Consider the following 18,241-nt stretch of genomic DNA (forward strand, 5'->3'; position numbering starts at 1 on the left):
AATAGTATTCATGTAACTGTGTAGGTTGTTATCAGCCAAAATTGCCTGTATGGGGATGGGAAAGTATGTTCTCCTCAATGTTTTTCCATTGAGCGTCATATGATGGGTTGCACCAGCATATCACAGCTCTCAACTGTGCTGCAAAATAATAATCTCTAAGAGAAAACAACAGGAATTCTGCAGATGCTGGAAATTCAAGCTTACATCAAAGTTGCTGGTGAACGCAGCAGGCCAGGCAGCATCTATAGGAAGAGGCGCAGTCGACGTTTCAGGCCGAGACCCTTCGTCAGGACTAAGGGTCTCGGCCTGAAACGTCGACTGCGCCTCTTCCTATAGATGCTGCCTGGCCTGCTGCGTTCACCAGCAACTTTGATGTAATCTCTAAGAGAAGGTGGGCCACATCCCCTCTTTTCCTTGGCTAATTGCAAAGTTTTGAGATGAACTCTAGGCCTTTTACCTTGCCATATATATCTTGATAACATTTTGTTCCATTCATTGAATTGATTTTGGTTAATCTCTATTGGTAGAGTCTGAAAGAGATATAGTAGTCTGGGCAGTATATTCATTTTAATAGATTCAATCCTTGAACTGAGACTGAAAAAAGGAATTAGGTTCTATCTTGTTATATCTTGCTTAATTTTTTTATATATAGGCTGATAATTGCATTCTGATAATTTTGCCAAATCTTTTGGCATAATGATGCCCAAATATTTGAAAGACTCAGTTTGCCATGCCCAGGAATACCTACTTTCAATTTCTCTTGGTGGGCTATAGTTATATGAAAGTAATAGGGTTTTATCTATGTTGATCTTGTATCCTGATAATTGACCATATTGTTCAAAGGATTGCATCAATTTAGATAAAGAGTATGTTGGTTGCCCTAGATAGATCAAAATGTCATCCACATAACAGGCCAATTTACGCTCTGTCCCTTTAATAGTAATTCCCCTGATATCTTCATTTTGTCTGATGTATTGAGCTAATGGTTCCAGATATAATGTGAAGAGTAGCGGTGACCATGCACAACCCTGTCTCGTGCCCCTTTCTAGGGTAAAACTATTAGATAAACATACATTGATTTTAGTCCTAGCAGTAGGATTGTCATATAGTGCCTGTATAGTTTTAATAATTGTGTCATGTAAATCAAATCTGTGTAAAACTCTGTAAAGAAAATTCCAATTCACCGAACCAAATGCCTTTTCGGCATTCACGCTTATCACTATCGCTTCAATTTTATTTTTTTTATATGATCCATAATGTGAAGTGTCCTTCGTATATTGTCTTGTGTTTGGCATTGCTGTATAAAACCTGTCTGATCATTATGTACTAGTGTGGGTAGAAACTCTTCTAATCGTTTGGCCGTGATGGAGGTAAATATTCTATAATCCATATTAAGAACAGATACTGGTCTAAATGACCCACATTCCATTTTATCCTTGCCTCCTTTCGGTATAGCTGAGATTATCGCCTCCTTCCAGCTGGGTGGCATTTGTGCCTTTCTTAGAGCCCAGTTCAGTGTGGGGAGTAAAACAGGAACTAACTCTTTTTTTAATTCTTTAAACCACTCTGCCGTATATCCATCTGATCCTGGTGATTTGCTTAATTTAAGCCTACTAATTGCAGTTTTTAGTTTAGCTTCAGTTAATTCAGCAGACATAATTCTATTTTGTTCTTCGCTTAAAGTGGGTAACTCTAAAGAATTCAGGAAGGTGTCAATTTGGGTTATGCTTCCCCCTAGAACTTTGGAATATAGAGTTTTGTAAAACACTTCAAAAGCTTCTTGAATTTCACTTTTTTTTTATCACTTTTGTTCTTGGATCCCTAGTTCTATGAATTGTATTTTCTGCTATCCTTTTTTCTAGTTTCCACACCAGTATTTTCATAGATTTAGATCCACTTTTATAGTGTCTCTGTTTCAGAAACATTAAATTTTTCCTGATTTCTTGTGTAGCCAAACTATTAATTTCATTCCTAATTTTTAAAATTTCCTCTAATGTATCCTGTGCCAAACTCAATTTGTTTTTTTTTCTAGTTCCTTCAGCTTATTTAGTAATTCCGCTAATGTTTTATTCCTTATTTTTCTCTTATATGAAGGTATCACTATAATTTTCCCTCTTAAGACAGCCTTCAGAGTATCCCATAGAATGGGAGGTGAAACCTCTCCATTATCATTGAATTCTAAGTAAAGACCAATTTCTTTTTTAATTTGTTCCTTAAAATAGGGATCATTGAGTAGACTTGAATTTAGTTTCCAAATAGTATTTTTTGGTTGTAGGTCAAAATCAACAGGTAAGTATATAGGTGCATGGTCATTTACATCTATTGTCCCAATTCCACAGGTGATTATTTTGTCTTTATCTTATCTTTTCCAAATGTTATGAAATAGTCTATTCTTGTATATACAGAATGGGGGGGGGGGGCAGAATAATGAGTGTAATCCCTTCTGACGGGAAAAGGTCCCTCCATATATCAATTAGACCAACATCCTCAAAAAGTGTGTTAACTTCCTTATGTAAGGACTTTGTTTCATAGGTTTTTCTATTGGAAGAGTCTAACTTTGGTTGTAATTGTAAATTTAAATCTCCCCCACATATCAAGAGACCTTCTGTTTCTGTTACCATAATATTAGTAATTTTCTGGAAGAAACTAATATCACTTCCTGGAGGTGCATATATATTCAATAGAGTAACTGAATTTCCGTCTATATTCCCCCTTACTAGAATATATCTGCCCTCCTTATCTCCCATTTCGAATACTTTTTCAAAATTTAGCTTGCTTGAGATGAGAATAGCAACTCCTCTTCTATGTCCTGATTTATATGAGGAGAAAAACAAATTAGTGAAGCCCATTCTCTTTAGTTTTCCATGTTCATTATCACTTAAATGAGTTTCCTGTAAATATACAACATGGACTTGTTCTTTCTTCATTTTTGATAGAATTTTACTGCGTTTGATTGGACTTAACAGCCCATTGACATTAAAAGAAAATGAATTTTACTTTGTCCTTAGCCATGTGTATTTATCTGTCAGTATATCATTGAAATTAGCAGAATAAAACTTAATCGATCTACTCCCTGAACAAATAAGAACCAAGAAATGCGAATTTTTAAAAAAGGTAATGAAGGTGTGATTCCAAGGCTGAGGTCTCTAGTAGATGACCCTGGGTTGAGCTAGAGGAAACGTCTAGCCGTGGGGGATAGCCCCTCCTACCTGTGAGTTGAGGGCCCCCACTACAGTACCCATAAAAGTAAGTGAAAAAAACTGTGTCCATTACACAGAAAAAATTTCTCTGTGTATTCCTCCCATGTATATATTCTCATGTAGGTGGGGGAAAAAGGAGTGAATGAATGAATAAAAAATAAAATAATTGAGTAATATAAAATCCACATTGTAATATGTATTTCTTGAGATAAGTATAGCATTGTCTATTTTTGCTTCTGTTTAGCTTATCAACACTTTTGAAATTAGTCAGACCTTATGGCTCTTCTGGAGGGGGTGAGGGCTATATTCTGAAAACTCACAGTCTCTTCCTGATATTCCTCTCTCGCCCTCCTCCCATACCCTGCTTTCTCGATTCTCTCACTATCTCCCAAGCAGAACGGGATAGCTGCTCAGCCAGGCTTTCCCTCGGTTTGATCACACTGACAGGCAACCCTCTGTCCTTCATGCCTGCAGTCGCCTCTTCCACTGTCTGATACAGCTGCGTCCCGTCTTCATAAAACACTCGCAGTTTAGCAGGGTACGGAGTCTGGAAGCTAATCTTTCTTTGCTTTTATACTGGCTTCGCTTCAGAATATTCCTCACGTTTCTGCAGGACCGCTGGGGGGGTAATCTTGATCAAAATATATTAATTTCCCATTCAAAAATACCACCTTCTTTCCCCAGGCTTTGCACAGAATCTCTGCTTTGGTTTTTTACCGAAGGAATCTAATTACGATTGACCGTGGCTTATCTTCCCTGTCTCCAGAAGGCCTCAGGACGAGCGCGCGATGTGCACTCTCGATGTCAAATTCCATAGTCGAGGGCATCTCCAGCGTGTTCCGTAGTAACTTTTCTACAAACTCCACCACAGACAACCCAGCTCCTTCCGGAACATTATATATCCTTATATTCTTCCATCGTGACCTTCCTTCTTGGTCGAGTAGTTTATTTTAACTTTTATCATCTTACTTAGCATCCGTTCCACGTTTTGAATGCGATCTTCCACCTTTTCAATACGTATCTCTGCCACCGCTATTTTTTGATTAACGTCGGTGAGCTCTGACTTGATACCATTTGGTTGCTGTTTTATGTCTTTTTGGAACTCCCATATCTCTTCCAGAATTTTTATTAAATTTGCCACTTTGTCTGAATGAGGCCCAGCGTCAGCCTCACTACCATGCGCTCGTGTAGGAGAGTCGCTGTTGCACCCTCCTTGTCCACAGGCTCTGCAGTGATGCTTTTTTGTATCTCCATTCCTTTTCCCCATTCTTGCCCCCCTTACCAGTTCAGATATTTTCGAGCAATCTTGTATTTGGCAGATTAACGGGGAAAAATAAGCGTTTTTCTGGAGGAGCTATTATTTTAGGCTGCCATTCTGGATGATGACATCACCGGAACCCCAAAATTGTATTTCATTTGCCACTTTCTTGCCTATTCTCCTAACCTAAGTCCTTCTGCATCCCACCTGTTTCCTCAACACCACCTGCCCATCCACCAATCTTCACATCATCTGCAAATTTGGCAACAAAGCCACCTATTCCATCATCTAAATCATTGATATACAGCATAAACAGAATTGATCCCAACATCGACCCCTGCAGAATACCACCAGTCACTTTCAACCAACCAGAAAAGGATAATTTTATTCCCACTCGCTGTCTCCTGCCAATCAGACAATGCTCTAACCATGCCAGTAACTTTCCTATCATGCCATGGGCTCTTAACTTGGTAAGCAGCCTCATGTGTGGTATCTTGTCAAAGGCCTTCTGAAAGTCAAAATATACAACATCCACTGCATCCCCTTTATCTTTTCTATGTGTAATCTCCTCAAAGAATTCCAACACATTTGTCATGCAGGATTTTCCCTTAGGGAAACCATGCTGACTTTGTCCTATTTTGTCCTTCAACATCTTCCCAACCACTGAGGTCAGGCTAACTGGACTATAATTTCCTTTCTTCTGCCTTCCTTCTTTTTTAAAGAGTGGAGTTTTTTTTTTTTTGTAGTTTTCCAGTCCTCTGGCATCATTGCAGAGTCCAATGATTTTTGAAAGATCATTACTAATGCCTCCTCAATCTCTATTGCTACCTCTTTCAGACTCTAGGATGCAGTTCATCTGGTCCAGGTGTTGTGCACCCCTATGTCTTTCAGCTTTTTGATCACCTTCTCCCTTGTAATAGTAACTGCACTCACTTCTCTTCCCTCACACCCTTCAACATCAGGCACATTACTAGTGTCTTCCACAGTGAAGACTGGTGCAAAAACTCATTTAGTTCATCTGCCATCTCCTTGTCCCCCGTTATTATTTCTCCGGCTTCATTTTCTAGTGGTCCTATAACAACTCTCATCTCTCTTTTATTTTTTACGTACTTGGAAAAAGCTTTTACTATCTACTTTGATATTGTTTGCTAGCTTGCTTTCATATTTCATTTTTTCCCTCCTCATAATTCTTTTAGTTGCTCTCTGTAGGGTTTTAAAAGCTTCCCAATCCTCTGTCTTCCCACTTATTTTTTTTCTGTTGTATGCCCTCTTTTTTGCTTTGACATTAGCTTTGACTTCCCTTGTCAACCACAGTTGTCCTCTTTTGCTAGTTGAGTATTTCTTTGTTTACATCTATCCTGAGCCTTCCTCATTTTTCCCAGAAACTCGCGTCATTGTTGCTTTGCTGTCATCCCTGCCAACATCTCCTTCCAGTTTACTTTGGCCAACTCCTCTCTCATTCCACTGTAATTTCCTTTGCTCCACTGAAATACTGCTAGGTCAGACTTTACTTCTTCCCTATCAAATTCCAAATTTTATTATTATTACATTCTTTATCTTATTGTGTTTTATTTTTGTGCTGCATTGGATCCAGAGTAACAATTATTTTGTTCTCCCTTACACTTGTGTACTGGAAATGACATGAAACAATCTTGAATAAAGAGCATCAGTCATTATGTAACTCTCTGCCATCCTGGTCAGCCATACATTCATTCCTGATTTCTGTGCTTCTCTCAGTTCATGCTCATATATCTCTGGTGAAGGAAAATCAAAATGTTGCAATTCTACAGATCTGATCTTATTCTCACATGTTTGAGAACAGTTACTTTCCTTCAACCATTCTGTTCTTGAATCAGCGGCAAAATCCGAATCACTCGTCTAGCCATGTTATGACTATCTTGATCACTTTGTACTGAAATGAACACTTTTGTTTTGAGTTCCTTCTTGTAAAAATCATGCATAATTTTCTTTTTTTCTTTTGTCTGATGCTATCTGTGATACAGCTGCAAGTAAGTTTTTCATTGTACCTGTGCATATGACAATAAATTTAACTGGACTTACTTTGACCATCTGCACACTGGAAGAGTAGAGTTTCTCTCCAAAAGCTGATCCAGTCACACCATTCACTCCCACTCACCACACTGGTGTTGGAGGAGCGGAAGAACCAGGGAACATCTTGGGCAGGGTCACCCATTAAATATCTTTCATTAGTGCTCCAGTGAGGAGTAGAAGCTCAAGAAGTTTTTGTATCTTAATCCATCCTTTGGAACATTCTGCAGGGTGATGTGATGCTGACATTGCACTGACTTCTGGCATGTTTCTGTCTTAACAGGTGACCTAGGACAACTGGACATAGAAGCGAGGATGGAGTTGTGCAAACTGCTGGAAGTGACTGAACCAGGCCTGAACTGGATGACTCTGGCACAGAAACTGGGTCTTGGTATCTTGATGAATGTCTTTAAACTCAGCCATTCTCCTGCAAGATCCCTGCTGGATAATTATGAGGTGAGCTGCATCCGCACTCCACAAACACTGATAGCTGCAGTGTTGTGGAGAACTCGTAGGACTGGCACGATATGATTGCTGGGTTGTTGGGCTGGGTATCATTGGAATAAAGTTGTATTACCATCCTGACAAATGCTCTCACCAGTCTCACTTCTCATCAGCAAGAAGACTCCCAGTTGTCAGTGTTCCCACTCCTCACTCCCCACAGTTGTTGCAATTACTGCTTTGCAAATGGTGTTAACCCTTGTTAAACTCCTTGTACAATGCAGGTATCTGGTGGTACACAGATGGAGATTCTGGAATCACTGAAGTCCATGGGTTACAGAGAAGCAGTGGCAGTACTTGGTAAAGCAATGGCCAAAGCAGCAACCACAAAAATGAATGAAGAGTTGAATTCGTCATCCCTTGCTGAGCAGAACAGTAAGCATACCACCTCCACTTGTGTGTTAAGAGTATTCTGAATGATCCCCTTAATTACTAGACACCAGATCAAACTTTTCCCCTTCAACCCCTCGCTTCCCTTGAGCACTAACGTTGCTTAAGAGACTCTTAGGCACATGAATGAAAGAAAAATGGGCAAGGGGCATGTGAGAGGGAAGGGTTACATTGATCTTGGAGTAGATTAAAAGGTTGGCAAAGCATCGTGAGCTGAAGGGCCTGTACTGTGCTTAATGCTTCATGTTCTATTAAACTGTTTTTACGATTGAAAAGACCACTGAATATTTCTGAAGTTAACTTCAGTGGGGAAAGGGGGATCAGAAATCACACCCCTATCCTAATTCTGTAATCCAGTTGAACCCCTCCGCTCAGAGACTCCATCTCTTCATTTCCTCATTCTTCATCTATCCTTCAGTCATCATCCCCAATGTTCTTTATCCATTGATACTGTGTTTTTAGCTGCCTGGACGCAGGCACCAAACTCCCTCCATAAATCACCTCTCTTTCCTCCTTTACAGCCAGCTCTGTGATCAGGACTGCCCCCCTGCCCAGATTCCTCTAATGTAGCTTGATGGAAGATTTTATTGGCTCAACAGAAACAGCTAAACTGTTCAGAGCAGCCCATTACTAACTGCATCTTTGTCATGCCTGGCATCCTCACAGATGTGTTTTAAGACTAGCCTCTAATGTGATTTAAAAATCTAGAAAACTTTAGATGCTGGATATCTGAAATAAAAACAGTAAATACTGGAAACACACAGCAGGTCAGGCAGCATCTGTGGAGATAGAGACAGAGTTAATGTTTTAGCGAAAGAAAAGAGGTGAAAGGACAAGTGTGGCACCTCTGGGAAAGTAGCACGAGTGAAGGTGGAAGACAGGACTAGGAGAAAGGTAAGGCAAAGGGAGAGTGGGAGATAGCCTGCACAACTGGAAAAGCAGGGTGGAAATTGGCTACAAAGTGATATAATTTTGAAGTTCTGTATAAGTGCAGGAAGCCACATCAGTGCAGTCACTGATGTATCAAGGGTATCTCCTTAACCATAACATTGGAGAGGGATAGGAACAGACAAGTTAGGGAAACGTTTAATTGGAGTAAGGGGAAATATGAGGCTATCAGGCAGGAACTTGGAAGCATAAATTGGAAACAGATGTTCTCAGGGAAACGTATGGAAGAAATGTGGCAAATGTTCAGGGGATATTTGTGTGGGGTTCTGCATAGATACGTTCTGATGAGACAGAAAGGATGGTAGGGTACAGGAACTGTGGTGTACAAAGGCTGTTGTAAATTTAGTCAAGAAAAAAAGAGCTTACGAAAGGTTAAAAAAAACTAAGTAATGATAGAGATCTAGAAGATCACAAGGCTAGCAGGAAGGAGCTTAAGAATGAAATTAGAAGAGCCAGAAGGGGCTATGAGAAGGCCTTGGCGGACAGGATTAAGGAAAACCCCAAGGCATTCTACAAGTACGTGAAGACCAAGAGGTTAAGATGTGAGAGAATAGGACCAATCAAGTGTGACAGTGGAAAAGTGTGTATGGAACCGGAGGAGAAGGCAGAGGTACTTAATGAATACTTTGCTTCAGTATTCACTACAGAAAAGGATCTTAGCGATTGTAGTGATGACTTGCAGTGAACTGAAAAACTTGAGCATGTAGATATTAAGGAAGAGGATGTGCTGGAGGTTTTGGAAAGCATCAAGTTGGATAAGTCACCGGGACCAGGCGGGATGTACCTCAGCCTACTGTGGGAAGCAAGGGAGGAGATTGCTGAGCCTCTGGCGATGATCTATGTATCATCAATGAGGGCGGGAGAAGTTCCGGAGGATTGGAGGGTTGCAGATGTTGTTTCCTTATTCAAGAAAAGGAGTAGGGATAGCCCAGGAAATTATAGACCAGTGAGTCTTACTTCAGTGGTTGGTAAATTGATGGCGAAGATCCTGAGAGGCAGGATTTATGAACATTTGGAGAAGAATAATATGATTCGGAATAGTCAGCATGGCTTTGTCAATGGGAGGTCAGCCTTACAAGCCTGATTGAATTTTTTGAGGATGTGACTAAACACATGGATGAAGTTAGAGCCGTAGATGTAACGTATATGGATTTCAGCAAGGCATTTGATAAGGTACCTCATGTAAGGCTTATTGAGGAAGTATGGGACCCAATTTTGTGGATCCAGAATTGGCTTGCCCGTAGAGGCAAAGAGTGGTTGTAGACAGGTCACATTCTGCATGGGGGGTCAGTGACCAGCGGTGTGCCTCAGGGATCTGTTCTGCGACCCCTATTCTGTGATTTTTATAACTGACCTGGATGAGGAAGTGGAGGGATGGGTTTGTAAATTTGCTGATGACACAAAGGTTGGGGGTGTTGTGGATAGTGTGGAGGGCTGTCAGAGGTTACAGCGGGACATTGATAGGATGCAAAACTGGGCTGAGAAGTGGCAGATGGAGTTCAACCCAGATAAGTGTGAGGTGATTCATTTTGGTAGGTCAAATATGACGGCAGAATATAGCAGTAATGGTAAGACTCTTGGCAGTGTGGAGGATCAGAGGGATTTTGGGCCAAGTCCATAGGACACTCAAAGCTGCTACGCAGGTTGACTCTGTGGTTAAGAAGGCATACAGTGCATTGGCCTTCATCAACTATGGGATTGAGTTTAAGAGCTGAGAGGTAATGTTGCAGCTATATATGACTGTGGTCAGACCCCACTTGGAGTACTGTGCTCAATTCTGGTCATCTCACAACAGGAAGGACATGGAAGCCATAGAAAGGGTGCAAAGGAGATTTACAAGGATGTTGCCTGGATTGGGGAGCATGCCTTATGAGAGCAGATTGAGTGAACTCAGCCTTTTCTCCTTGGAGCAACGGAGGATGAAAGGTGACCTAATAGAGGTGTATAAGATAATGAGAGGTATTGATCATGTGGATAGTCAGAGGCTTTTTCCCCAGGGCTGAAATGGCTAGCACGAGAGGGCATAATTTTAAGGTGCTTGGAAGTAGGTACAGAGGAGATGTCAGGGGTAAGTTTTTTTTTTACACAGAGGATGGTGAGAGCGTGGAATGGGCTGCCAGTGACAGTGGTGGAGGTGGAAATGATAGGGTCTTTTAAGAAACTCCGGACAGGTACATGGAGCTTAGAAAAATAGAGGGCTATGGGTAACCCTAGGTAATTTCTAAGGTAAGGACATGTTCGGCACAGCTTTGTGGGCTGAAGGGCCTGTATTGTGCTGTAAGTTCTAATAGGTGAAGGTAGGGACTGAGCACTGAAACAAGGCTCATTCTGTGCATGTTGCTAAGAGGTGGCTTTGGCTTGAGCCCATACAATTTCTCCCATCAACACCTTTGATCTAGAGACATAGAAATCATTCGCTGATGTCAGCTAAGCGTGTTTTTTTTTGAAGGGGTTGGGGGGAGTAGCCAGAACTCTGTTCAAGGAAGAAATGGAGTCTATTACAGCCTCCTGCTGTGGGATGGAAGTGCAGGTGATGGAGGGCCTCCATGATAGAGGTAACTTGGTTGGGCTGTCAAAGTGCCGGAGAGTATCAGAGGCATCCAACTGAAGTAGGATGGGGCTGGTTGAGAAATTATGGCATTAGGGAGAGAAGAACGCTGCTGTGTGTGACAAGTTCAGGTGAAAACAACAGTTTACTGGCATAGACCTGCCTGTGGTTCTTGGGGAGGACTGTGTGGAGCTGAGGGACCAGGAAACTGGAAGCCATGTATCTCTAAGGAGAAATTCAGGTGGGGGTTACAGTTCACCAAACACCAAAGGCACTGTTGGTGAGTCACCGACCTGAAGCACCAACGCTGCTCTTCTTTCTGCTGAGCATTTCCAGTGGGTTCTGTTTCATCTCAGAACTTTAGTATCTGCAGGTTTTTGCTGACAATATTAAGGTTTAATTGTCTACTATATTTAAAACTATCTGACCAACCCCACCCCACCAAACACTTGGTAAATTATTACAGAAATCTACTGGGAATCATCCCTGCTGAATAGAGACTGCCAGCCTGAAGTATTTTCCTACAATTCATTAAACATTTCTGCTTCTCCAAAAATTCACTGGTTTAACCTCAATCACTCTGAATTCCTCCTGCTAACTACCCTATCCCCTTGGCTCCCTCCATTTTTACAGTTCAATCATGTTTGTTCAGGGACGAGCAGTGAAAACTCCACAGCTGACCTCCTGTCCCATGATCCTCTCGTATCCCCTTCTGCCTATCACCTGTCCAGCTCTCGGCTCCATCCCTCCCCCTCCTGTCTTCTCCTATCCTATTTTGCATTTCCCCCTCCCCCTCCAGCTTTCAAATCCCTTACTCACTCTTCCTTCAGTTAGTCCTGACGAAGGGTCTCGGCCTGAAACGTCGACTGCGCCTCTTCCTATAGATGCTGCCTGGCCTGCTGCGTTCACCAGCAACTTTGATGTGTGTAGCTGATTCATTGAAATGTTATCAAATCAGTGACGTATAATCACTGGCTTTGACACAACATAAACCTTCCTTTCGTGTGCTGCAACCACGCCTTTGTCAACGGCAATCCCTCTCATTACAATCATCCTTCTGAACTCCTCTTATCGGTGGGATCTCCTGGCTGGGGTTGAATCCAGGAAGAGGGCATTTTATTCTATCAGGTTGTAATCGATACAAACCCAGTTCCTGGAAGTAAAGGAACAATTATCAAACACAACTCCTTCCCCAGCACAATGTTATTTAGGAAAAAGTAAGATCTGTTGTTCTTATTCCAAAGTATACAAATTCCTGTCTGTGATTATATCAGCTCATGTTCTCAGTATTTGTTTGTTTATTGCGTGTGTGTGTGTGTGTATTTGCAGAGTTTGTCTTTTGCACGCTGGTTGCTTGTCAGTCTTCGCTCATGTGAATTCCTGCAAGTAAATGAATCTCAGAGTAGTATAGGCATATACATGCTTTGATAATAAATTTACTTTGAATTTAAGTAAGTTTGTGAAAAGAACTAAAACTTCCCTGCAGCAGGGTTAATACTGATTTTTTTGTGCCTTGGATAGATAATAATCACAGGAAAGGGATCTTCAGTGATCAGGTTTTAATCACAGGCTGTATAAATCTTGTGTACAGCGTTCCATCAGGTGGTGACCACTGCATTCTTTTAACAGTGAATAGTTTATCATCCCTAACACTTGTCTCATTAGTAGGAATACTTGCATCCCAAAAGATTTAATAAAAATTAAGAATGCACACACTCAGCATTTTAAGAACAGCTTCTTCCCCTTCATTATCAAATTTCTTAACAGACAATGAACCCTACCTCACTGTTTTTGTTCTCTTTTTGTACTAATTTAATGTGTATATTTCCTCTTATTATATTTTAAAGCATATCTATATATTGTTCTGCTGCCACAAAACAACAAATGTCACAACAATGATAATAAACCTGATTCTGATTCTGCATCAAACTGAGAACAGTGTGTTTAAAATGATCCCTAGTTTCTGATTCAAGATGAGTCAAAGTGTTAACCATACTCTACTAAATCAGAAAAATAAAAGGCGTTGAGTTTTTGCATGGACTTTCAAATAAGGAATTGAAACCTCTCACTGCTTTCACCCAGCTGTACAGGTCGACGCCAAGTCCCAGGAGTGTGACAGCGTGTACGACAGCGGTGTGGAAACCTCATTTAGGAAACTCAGCCATTTGACATCGGAGTCTTTCAACAACGAAGCTTCTTTGAAAATGTGAGCCCTGACAAGTGGCCAACAAGCTAATCTCCACTGATTACCTGAACTTATTGGAATGAGAGAAATTCTATTCAAACCCAGCCCATCACTGTGGTTTCAGTTTGATTATTGCCATAAGGCATAATTATTTTAAATATCTGAAAGTCAGTGCTTCAAATTAATTAAGTTCTCAAACCTATGGAATATACCCGGCACACTCAGCTTTATTATTATTTTTATTTTAAAATATGTTCATGCCAACATATTACTGAGGCTGCCAATATTTCCATCCTACAACCTGGGTGCAGAAGGCAGTCTGTCATTTCCAGTGCAGTACTGAGGGTGTGCCAAAGTGTTGGCAGATGCACAAGTTTCTGGAGTACTGTTGCAGCGATCAGAAGACTTTCCTAGTCTCCTGCCAAGATCTACCACCGGCAATATGGTTGCAATCACAGCACTGTTTCTCGGATCTTGCTGTGCATGCTTTGACTGCAGTAGTTCCTGTATTGCAACAGTGTCTGTTTCAGAAACGTCACTGGCTGTAGAGCAGGGGCTGCCAACCTCTTTTCCTTTGCCATAGACCCCTACCATTAACTGAGGGCTCCATGGACCCTGGGTTTGGAACCCCTGCTCTAGAGCTTACTTACACTGCTCTGATTTTGTGAGGGCACTGTGAACAGATCTGCTAAACAAAGTTTCGCCTTTGGGTCTCTCCTCCCTCAGCTTCCTTGGAGCTGTTTATTTCTGCTAAGAACTAGTGTGTATCGGGGGTGGGCAGGAGGACGGGTTCTGGATTCTTGATGAGCCAAGCTGCAAATTGTCTTTACAAAGAACTGGATTGTTCATGCAGGAGCAGCTCACCATTAATCGTTTACACATTCCAAACTGATCCTGTAAATACTGCCAGCAGCAGGAGTTCCAAAATTTATATTTTTGCTTGAAATAGGTACTTTGAAATTATAAGCTTTTTTTAAATAAACAATTAAAACCAATCAGTGACTATAGCAATCTTCATTTCTGAACTTGGGTTTGAAGATCTGCACCAGTTCTACAAGTCTCAGGAATGTTAAAATCTTTAAAGCAAAACAAAATGCTGGAAATATCCAGTAATTCTTCTGTGGAGAGAGAAACTGAGTTATTGTTTAAGGTCCAAGCTACTTCAGAACCCCTCTCAGTGATTAACATCCTTGTAGATTGATCATTGAAAGTTAACCAGCAGTAAAGTCATTGTTGTGTTGGCCTTTGCTGCAGGTATACTGCTCTGGCATGGCAGATGTGAGTGCAGTAAAGATCATCAAATTGGCTCCTGGTATTGTGAGGACAATTTAACAGATTGGACCTAGGCACTATTGAGTTTAAGAACAGTCAAAGACTATTTTATTGAAACGTATTAATTTCTTACAGCAGTGGTCCCCAACCACCGGGCGGCGAGGAAACGATATGAGTCAGCTGCACCTTTCCTCATTCCCTGTCACGCACTGTTGAACTTGAACGCCGCCACCCCCCTCCCCCCCGCCCCCCGGTCGGTTGGTCCGCAGGAATATTGTCAATATTAAACCAGTTTGCGGTGCAAAAAGGGTTGGGGACCCCTGTCTTACAGGGGTTGGAGCTGGTGCTGTCATTGCTTTGGTGGGGAGTCTAGGAACAGGGTTACTGTCCCAGAAAGACTTGGTCAGCCATTCAACATTCAGGACTAAGATAGGAACAAATTTCTTTACCTAAGGGTGGTGAATCTTGGAATTCTCAAGCTGAGAGAGCCATGGAGGCATAGGCATTGACTGTATCCAAAGCAAATTATACATATTAATGGAATCAAAAAATATAGAGTTAGTTCAGGAAAATGGTGACCACGATCTTTTTGGATGGTGGAGCAGACCAAGCTACTGGTTGGCTATTCCTACTATTTCATATATTTTAAGCAGAACAGACAAACATTTAGCATCAGGATCTATGGTCGGATCCTGATTAGCTGGGCAAGTGAGCTGAGGAATGGTAAATGGGGTTTAATTCAGCAAAGTCTGACATGATGCATTTTGGAATGACATATCAATGTTGGACTTCCACAAAGAACAGTCAGGCCCTGGGGAACGTTGTAGAACAGAGAGACCAGGTAGTTACAAGTACATGGTTCTCTGAATGTGGTGTTACAGGTAGATAAGATGATGAAGGAAAACGTTTGGCACGTTGGCCGTCAACAATCTGAGTACAGAAGTTGGGATGTTATGTTGCAGCTGCACAAGACATTGGTGAGACTGCATTTCAATATTGTGTTCAGCTGGAAAGAATACAGAAGAGCCTCATGAGGATGTTGCCAGGTCTAGACGGACTAAGTTATAAAGAGAGGTTCAGCAGGTTAGAACTTTTTTCATTGGAGCACAGGAAACTGAGGGGTGACCTTATAGAGAGGTGTATAAAATCATAAGGGGCATTGATGGAATGAATGCACACAATCTTTTTCCCAAGATTTGGGAACCAAAAGTGGAAAAGTTTTAAGGTGAGAGAGGAAAGATTTAAAATGAATCTGAGAGGCAACATTTTCACTCAGAGTGGTTGGTATTTGGAATGAGATGTCAGAGGAAGTGGTTGAGATAAATACATTAACAACTTTCATAATGTACATGAACAGGAACGGTTTAGAAAGCCATGGGCCAAACACAGGCAAATGGAATTAGCTTAAAATGGAATCTTGGTTGGAATAAACAGGTTGGGCCAAAGGAACTGTTTCCCTGCTATATAACTCTATAACTCAAATAAGCAGTGTTCTTTTGGGAATGAAATATTCAGATACACACCAGATAGTAAAGTCCTGACTTGGCAGAGCCACATTGTGATGAATGAAGTTAACACTCTATGAGAAGAAACCACTACAGGGGATAAAAATCAAAATAATCCGGTATGCCCAAGATTGCCGGTAGATTGCCAGACAAATTGACCTTATTCTATTAATACAGAAATGCAGTTTACTTCATGTTCTTTACGTTTCACAATAGTATAATAAATTTTCCAGTGAACTTGGTGAGCTTAAAGGGAGCAGGAATCTATGATCTCAGGATCCCAACTCTGGTTGTCACCACCCACCCACCCAGCATATTCTAGATGCCTGTTTTAGGGCATCAAATTCCAGGTGCCTGTTCCAGATCCTGGCCCTTATCCTTGCTATACTCTGAGCCCTGACACACATTTCAGACGAACAACTGATAATCCACCTTATCCATGTCCCTCATAATTTTATAAATCTCTATAAGGTCATCCCTCAGCCTCCTTCACGCCAGTGAAAGCAGTCCATTCTATCCACTCGCTCCTCAAGCCCGCCAATTCATTAGGTATATTTAAATAAGGAAGATTTCTATACACCATGGTTCTCAATATGTATATATAAATTTAATCAGTGCATCCTGGAAATGAAATCAGATTTTCAGAACTGTTAACATGAGAAAACAAATTCTTCCTCAATATTTTCAAATTAAATATTGTCTTTTTAAACAATTAGTTTGATCTGAAAATTCATCAGTTCTGTCCATGATGTTGCCTTAGTTCACCCATTCAGAGAGGTCACATGTGAACAAAATTGAAGCACAGATTTATAAAAAGCATAATACTATTTCTGAGATGGGCTTCAACCAATAATACAGAAGTGAACACAAAGTCTGCAGCATAGAAGTAGTATCGATAAAGGAATGTTGCAATATTGTCAAAACCAGGGAGAGCGCAGCAATGTTTGTTATTCTGGTAGGAGTCAAATCCAAATTATTAAAAGTTATCAAAAGATCCTGAGTTGAAAATTTCAATCCTGACTTCCTGATTTGTTTTTGGTTTAAATGCACCCTTTCTTGAATGAAACTAGATGAATGGCCCACCATTATGAATGCACATCACAGTCCAATATGCATCGATTTCAACTAACATTAACAACAGTATCCTGAGTGTGCTGACCATTACTCACACAGACAGAGATGTTCATTCACTTATTGGGAGAATCAGCCTTAAGATGTGAACAGTTAGTATACATCCTGGAGGGTGTGGATGGTCAGAGACTTCCTCAGTTTGGAGATGCTGGTGGAACTCCATGGGATGAAGGATAGCTGCTTGTTCTTCTCCCACATCAGGAAGCCGTTGTCACTGAACCTCCCTGAGATGTTCCCTACATCCAACCAGATGTAAGGAGCGATACTGTTGGTCCACAGATTAATGGTGTATATGTCCCCTTGCTGGCTGATGGTGACCTAGGAAACAATGGAACTCAGACGTAAAACTTGCTCATGGGACAAATACACTGACATAATAATCTCCTGGTGTATTTATGGCAAACCCTGATCTGTGTTTGCACAAAATGCCCCGTGTATACTTCACCACCCACATATTCCTTACCACATCTGGCTATAACTTCACAATTCCCCATGTAACCCACTGCCCCATTCCCGTAGTCCTGTAAACTCCGTACACCCCTCCAATTTCCATGTATACCCTGCTATTCCCAGCTATAGTACAGTGCCAGGGTGCGACTACAAGCATGCAGAAAGAGGGACAAGGGAAGGGAACTGGAATTTAATTCAGATGAGTGTGTCTGTTATGTTTTTAAACCAGGGAAGGACTTAATGAGTGATAAACTTTCTAAATCCTTGCTAGTATATATTGTCGTCCTAATCCATAGAGACAGGTGCCTTTGGATAACTTGGTCTCCACTGAGATGTCCCCCCACAGCTCATATACTCAGTGTCCACTTTATTAGGTACAAATATACACATGCAAATATCTAATCAGCCAATCACATAGCAGCAACTCAATGCATAAAAGCACACAGACATGGTCAAGAGGTTCAGTTGTTGTCAGACTAAAGATCAGAATGGGGAAGAAATGTGACAGAATGCGAAAATGCCTTGTTAATGAGAAAGGTCAAAGGAGAATGGCCAGACTGGCTCAAGCTGATAGGAAGGCAACAGTAACCAGATAACTGTGCATTACAATACTGGTGTGCATAACAACATCTCTGAATGCAAACATGTTGAACCTTGAAGTGGACGGGCTGCATCTGCAGAAGACGGCAAACATTCAATCAGTGGCCAATTTATTAGGCACAGGCCACTGAATGTAATTCACCACCGAAATTGATAATTTACCTGTCTGTGAGGTACGAGTGAATGATGAGTTATGTTGTTGTT

At 41.2% G+C, this 18,241-nt stretch overlaps 2 protein-coding genes across 4 annotated transcripts in view; one reads left to right on the top strand and one right to left on the bottom strand.

Moving 5' to 3' along the window:
• Positions 1-14,480, top strand: part of nfkb1 (nuclear factor of kappa light polypeptide gene enhancer in B-cells 1) — a 126,903-nt gene extending 112,423 nt beyond the window's left edge. For both annotated transcript variants that reach the window (XM_063046963.1, XM_063046962.1), the window contains exons 22-24: positions 6,791-6,963; positions 7,233-7,383; positions 12,977-14,480. In XM_063046963.1, the coding sequence (XP_062903033.1) occupies positions 6,791-6,963; positions 7,233-7,383; positions 12,977-13,104 (452 nt within the window). In that variant the 3' untranslated portion in view covers positions 13,105-14,480. The remainder of the gene's footprint in view (positions 1-6,790; positions 6,964-7,232; positions 7,384-12,976) is intronic.
• Positions 14,481-16,209: 1,729 nt separating this feature from the next.
• The window catches only part of manba (mannosidase, beta A, lysosomal), a 52,397-nt gene continuing 50,365 nt past the window's right edge, over positions 16,210-18,241 (bottom strand). For both annotated transcript variants that reach the window (XM_063046965.1, XM_063046966.1), the window contains exon 17: positions 16,210-17,305. In XM_063046965.1, coding sequence (XP_062903035.1) covers positions 17,081-17,305 — 225 coding nt within the window. In that variant the 3' untranslated portion in view covers positions 16,210-17,080. The remainder of the gene's footprint in view (positions 17,306-18,241) is intronic.

The sequence above is a fragment of the Mobula hypostoma genome, chromosome 4 (assembly GCF_963921235.1).
Source record: "Mobula hypostoma chromosome 4, sMobHyp1.1, whole genome shotgun sequence".
Lineage (NCBI taxonomy): Eukaryota > Metazoa > Chordata > Chondrichthyes > Myliobatiformes > Myliobatidae > Mobula > Mobula hypostoma.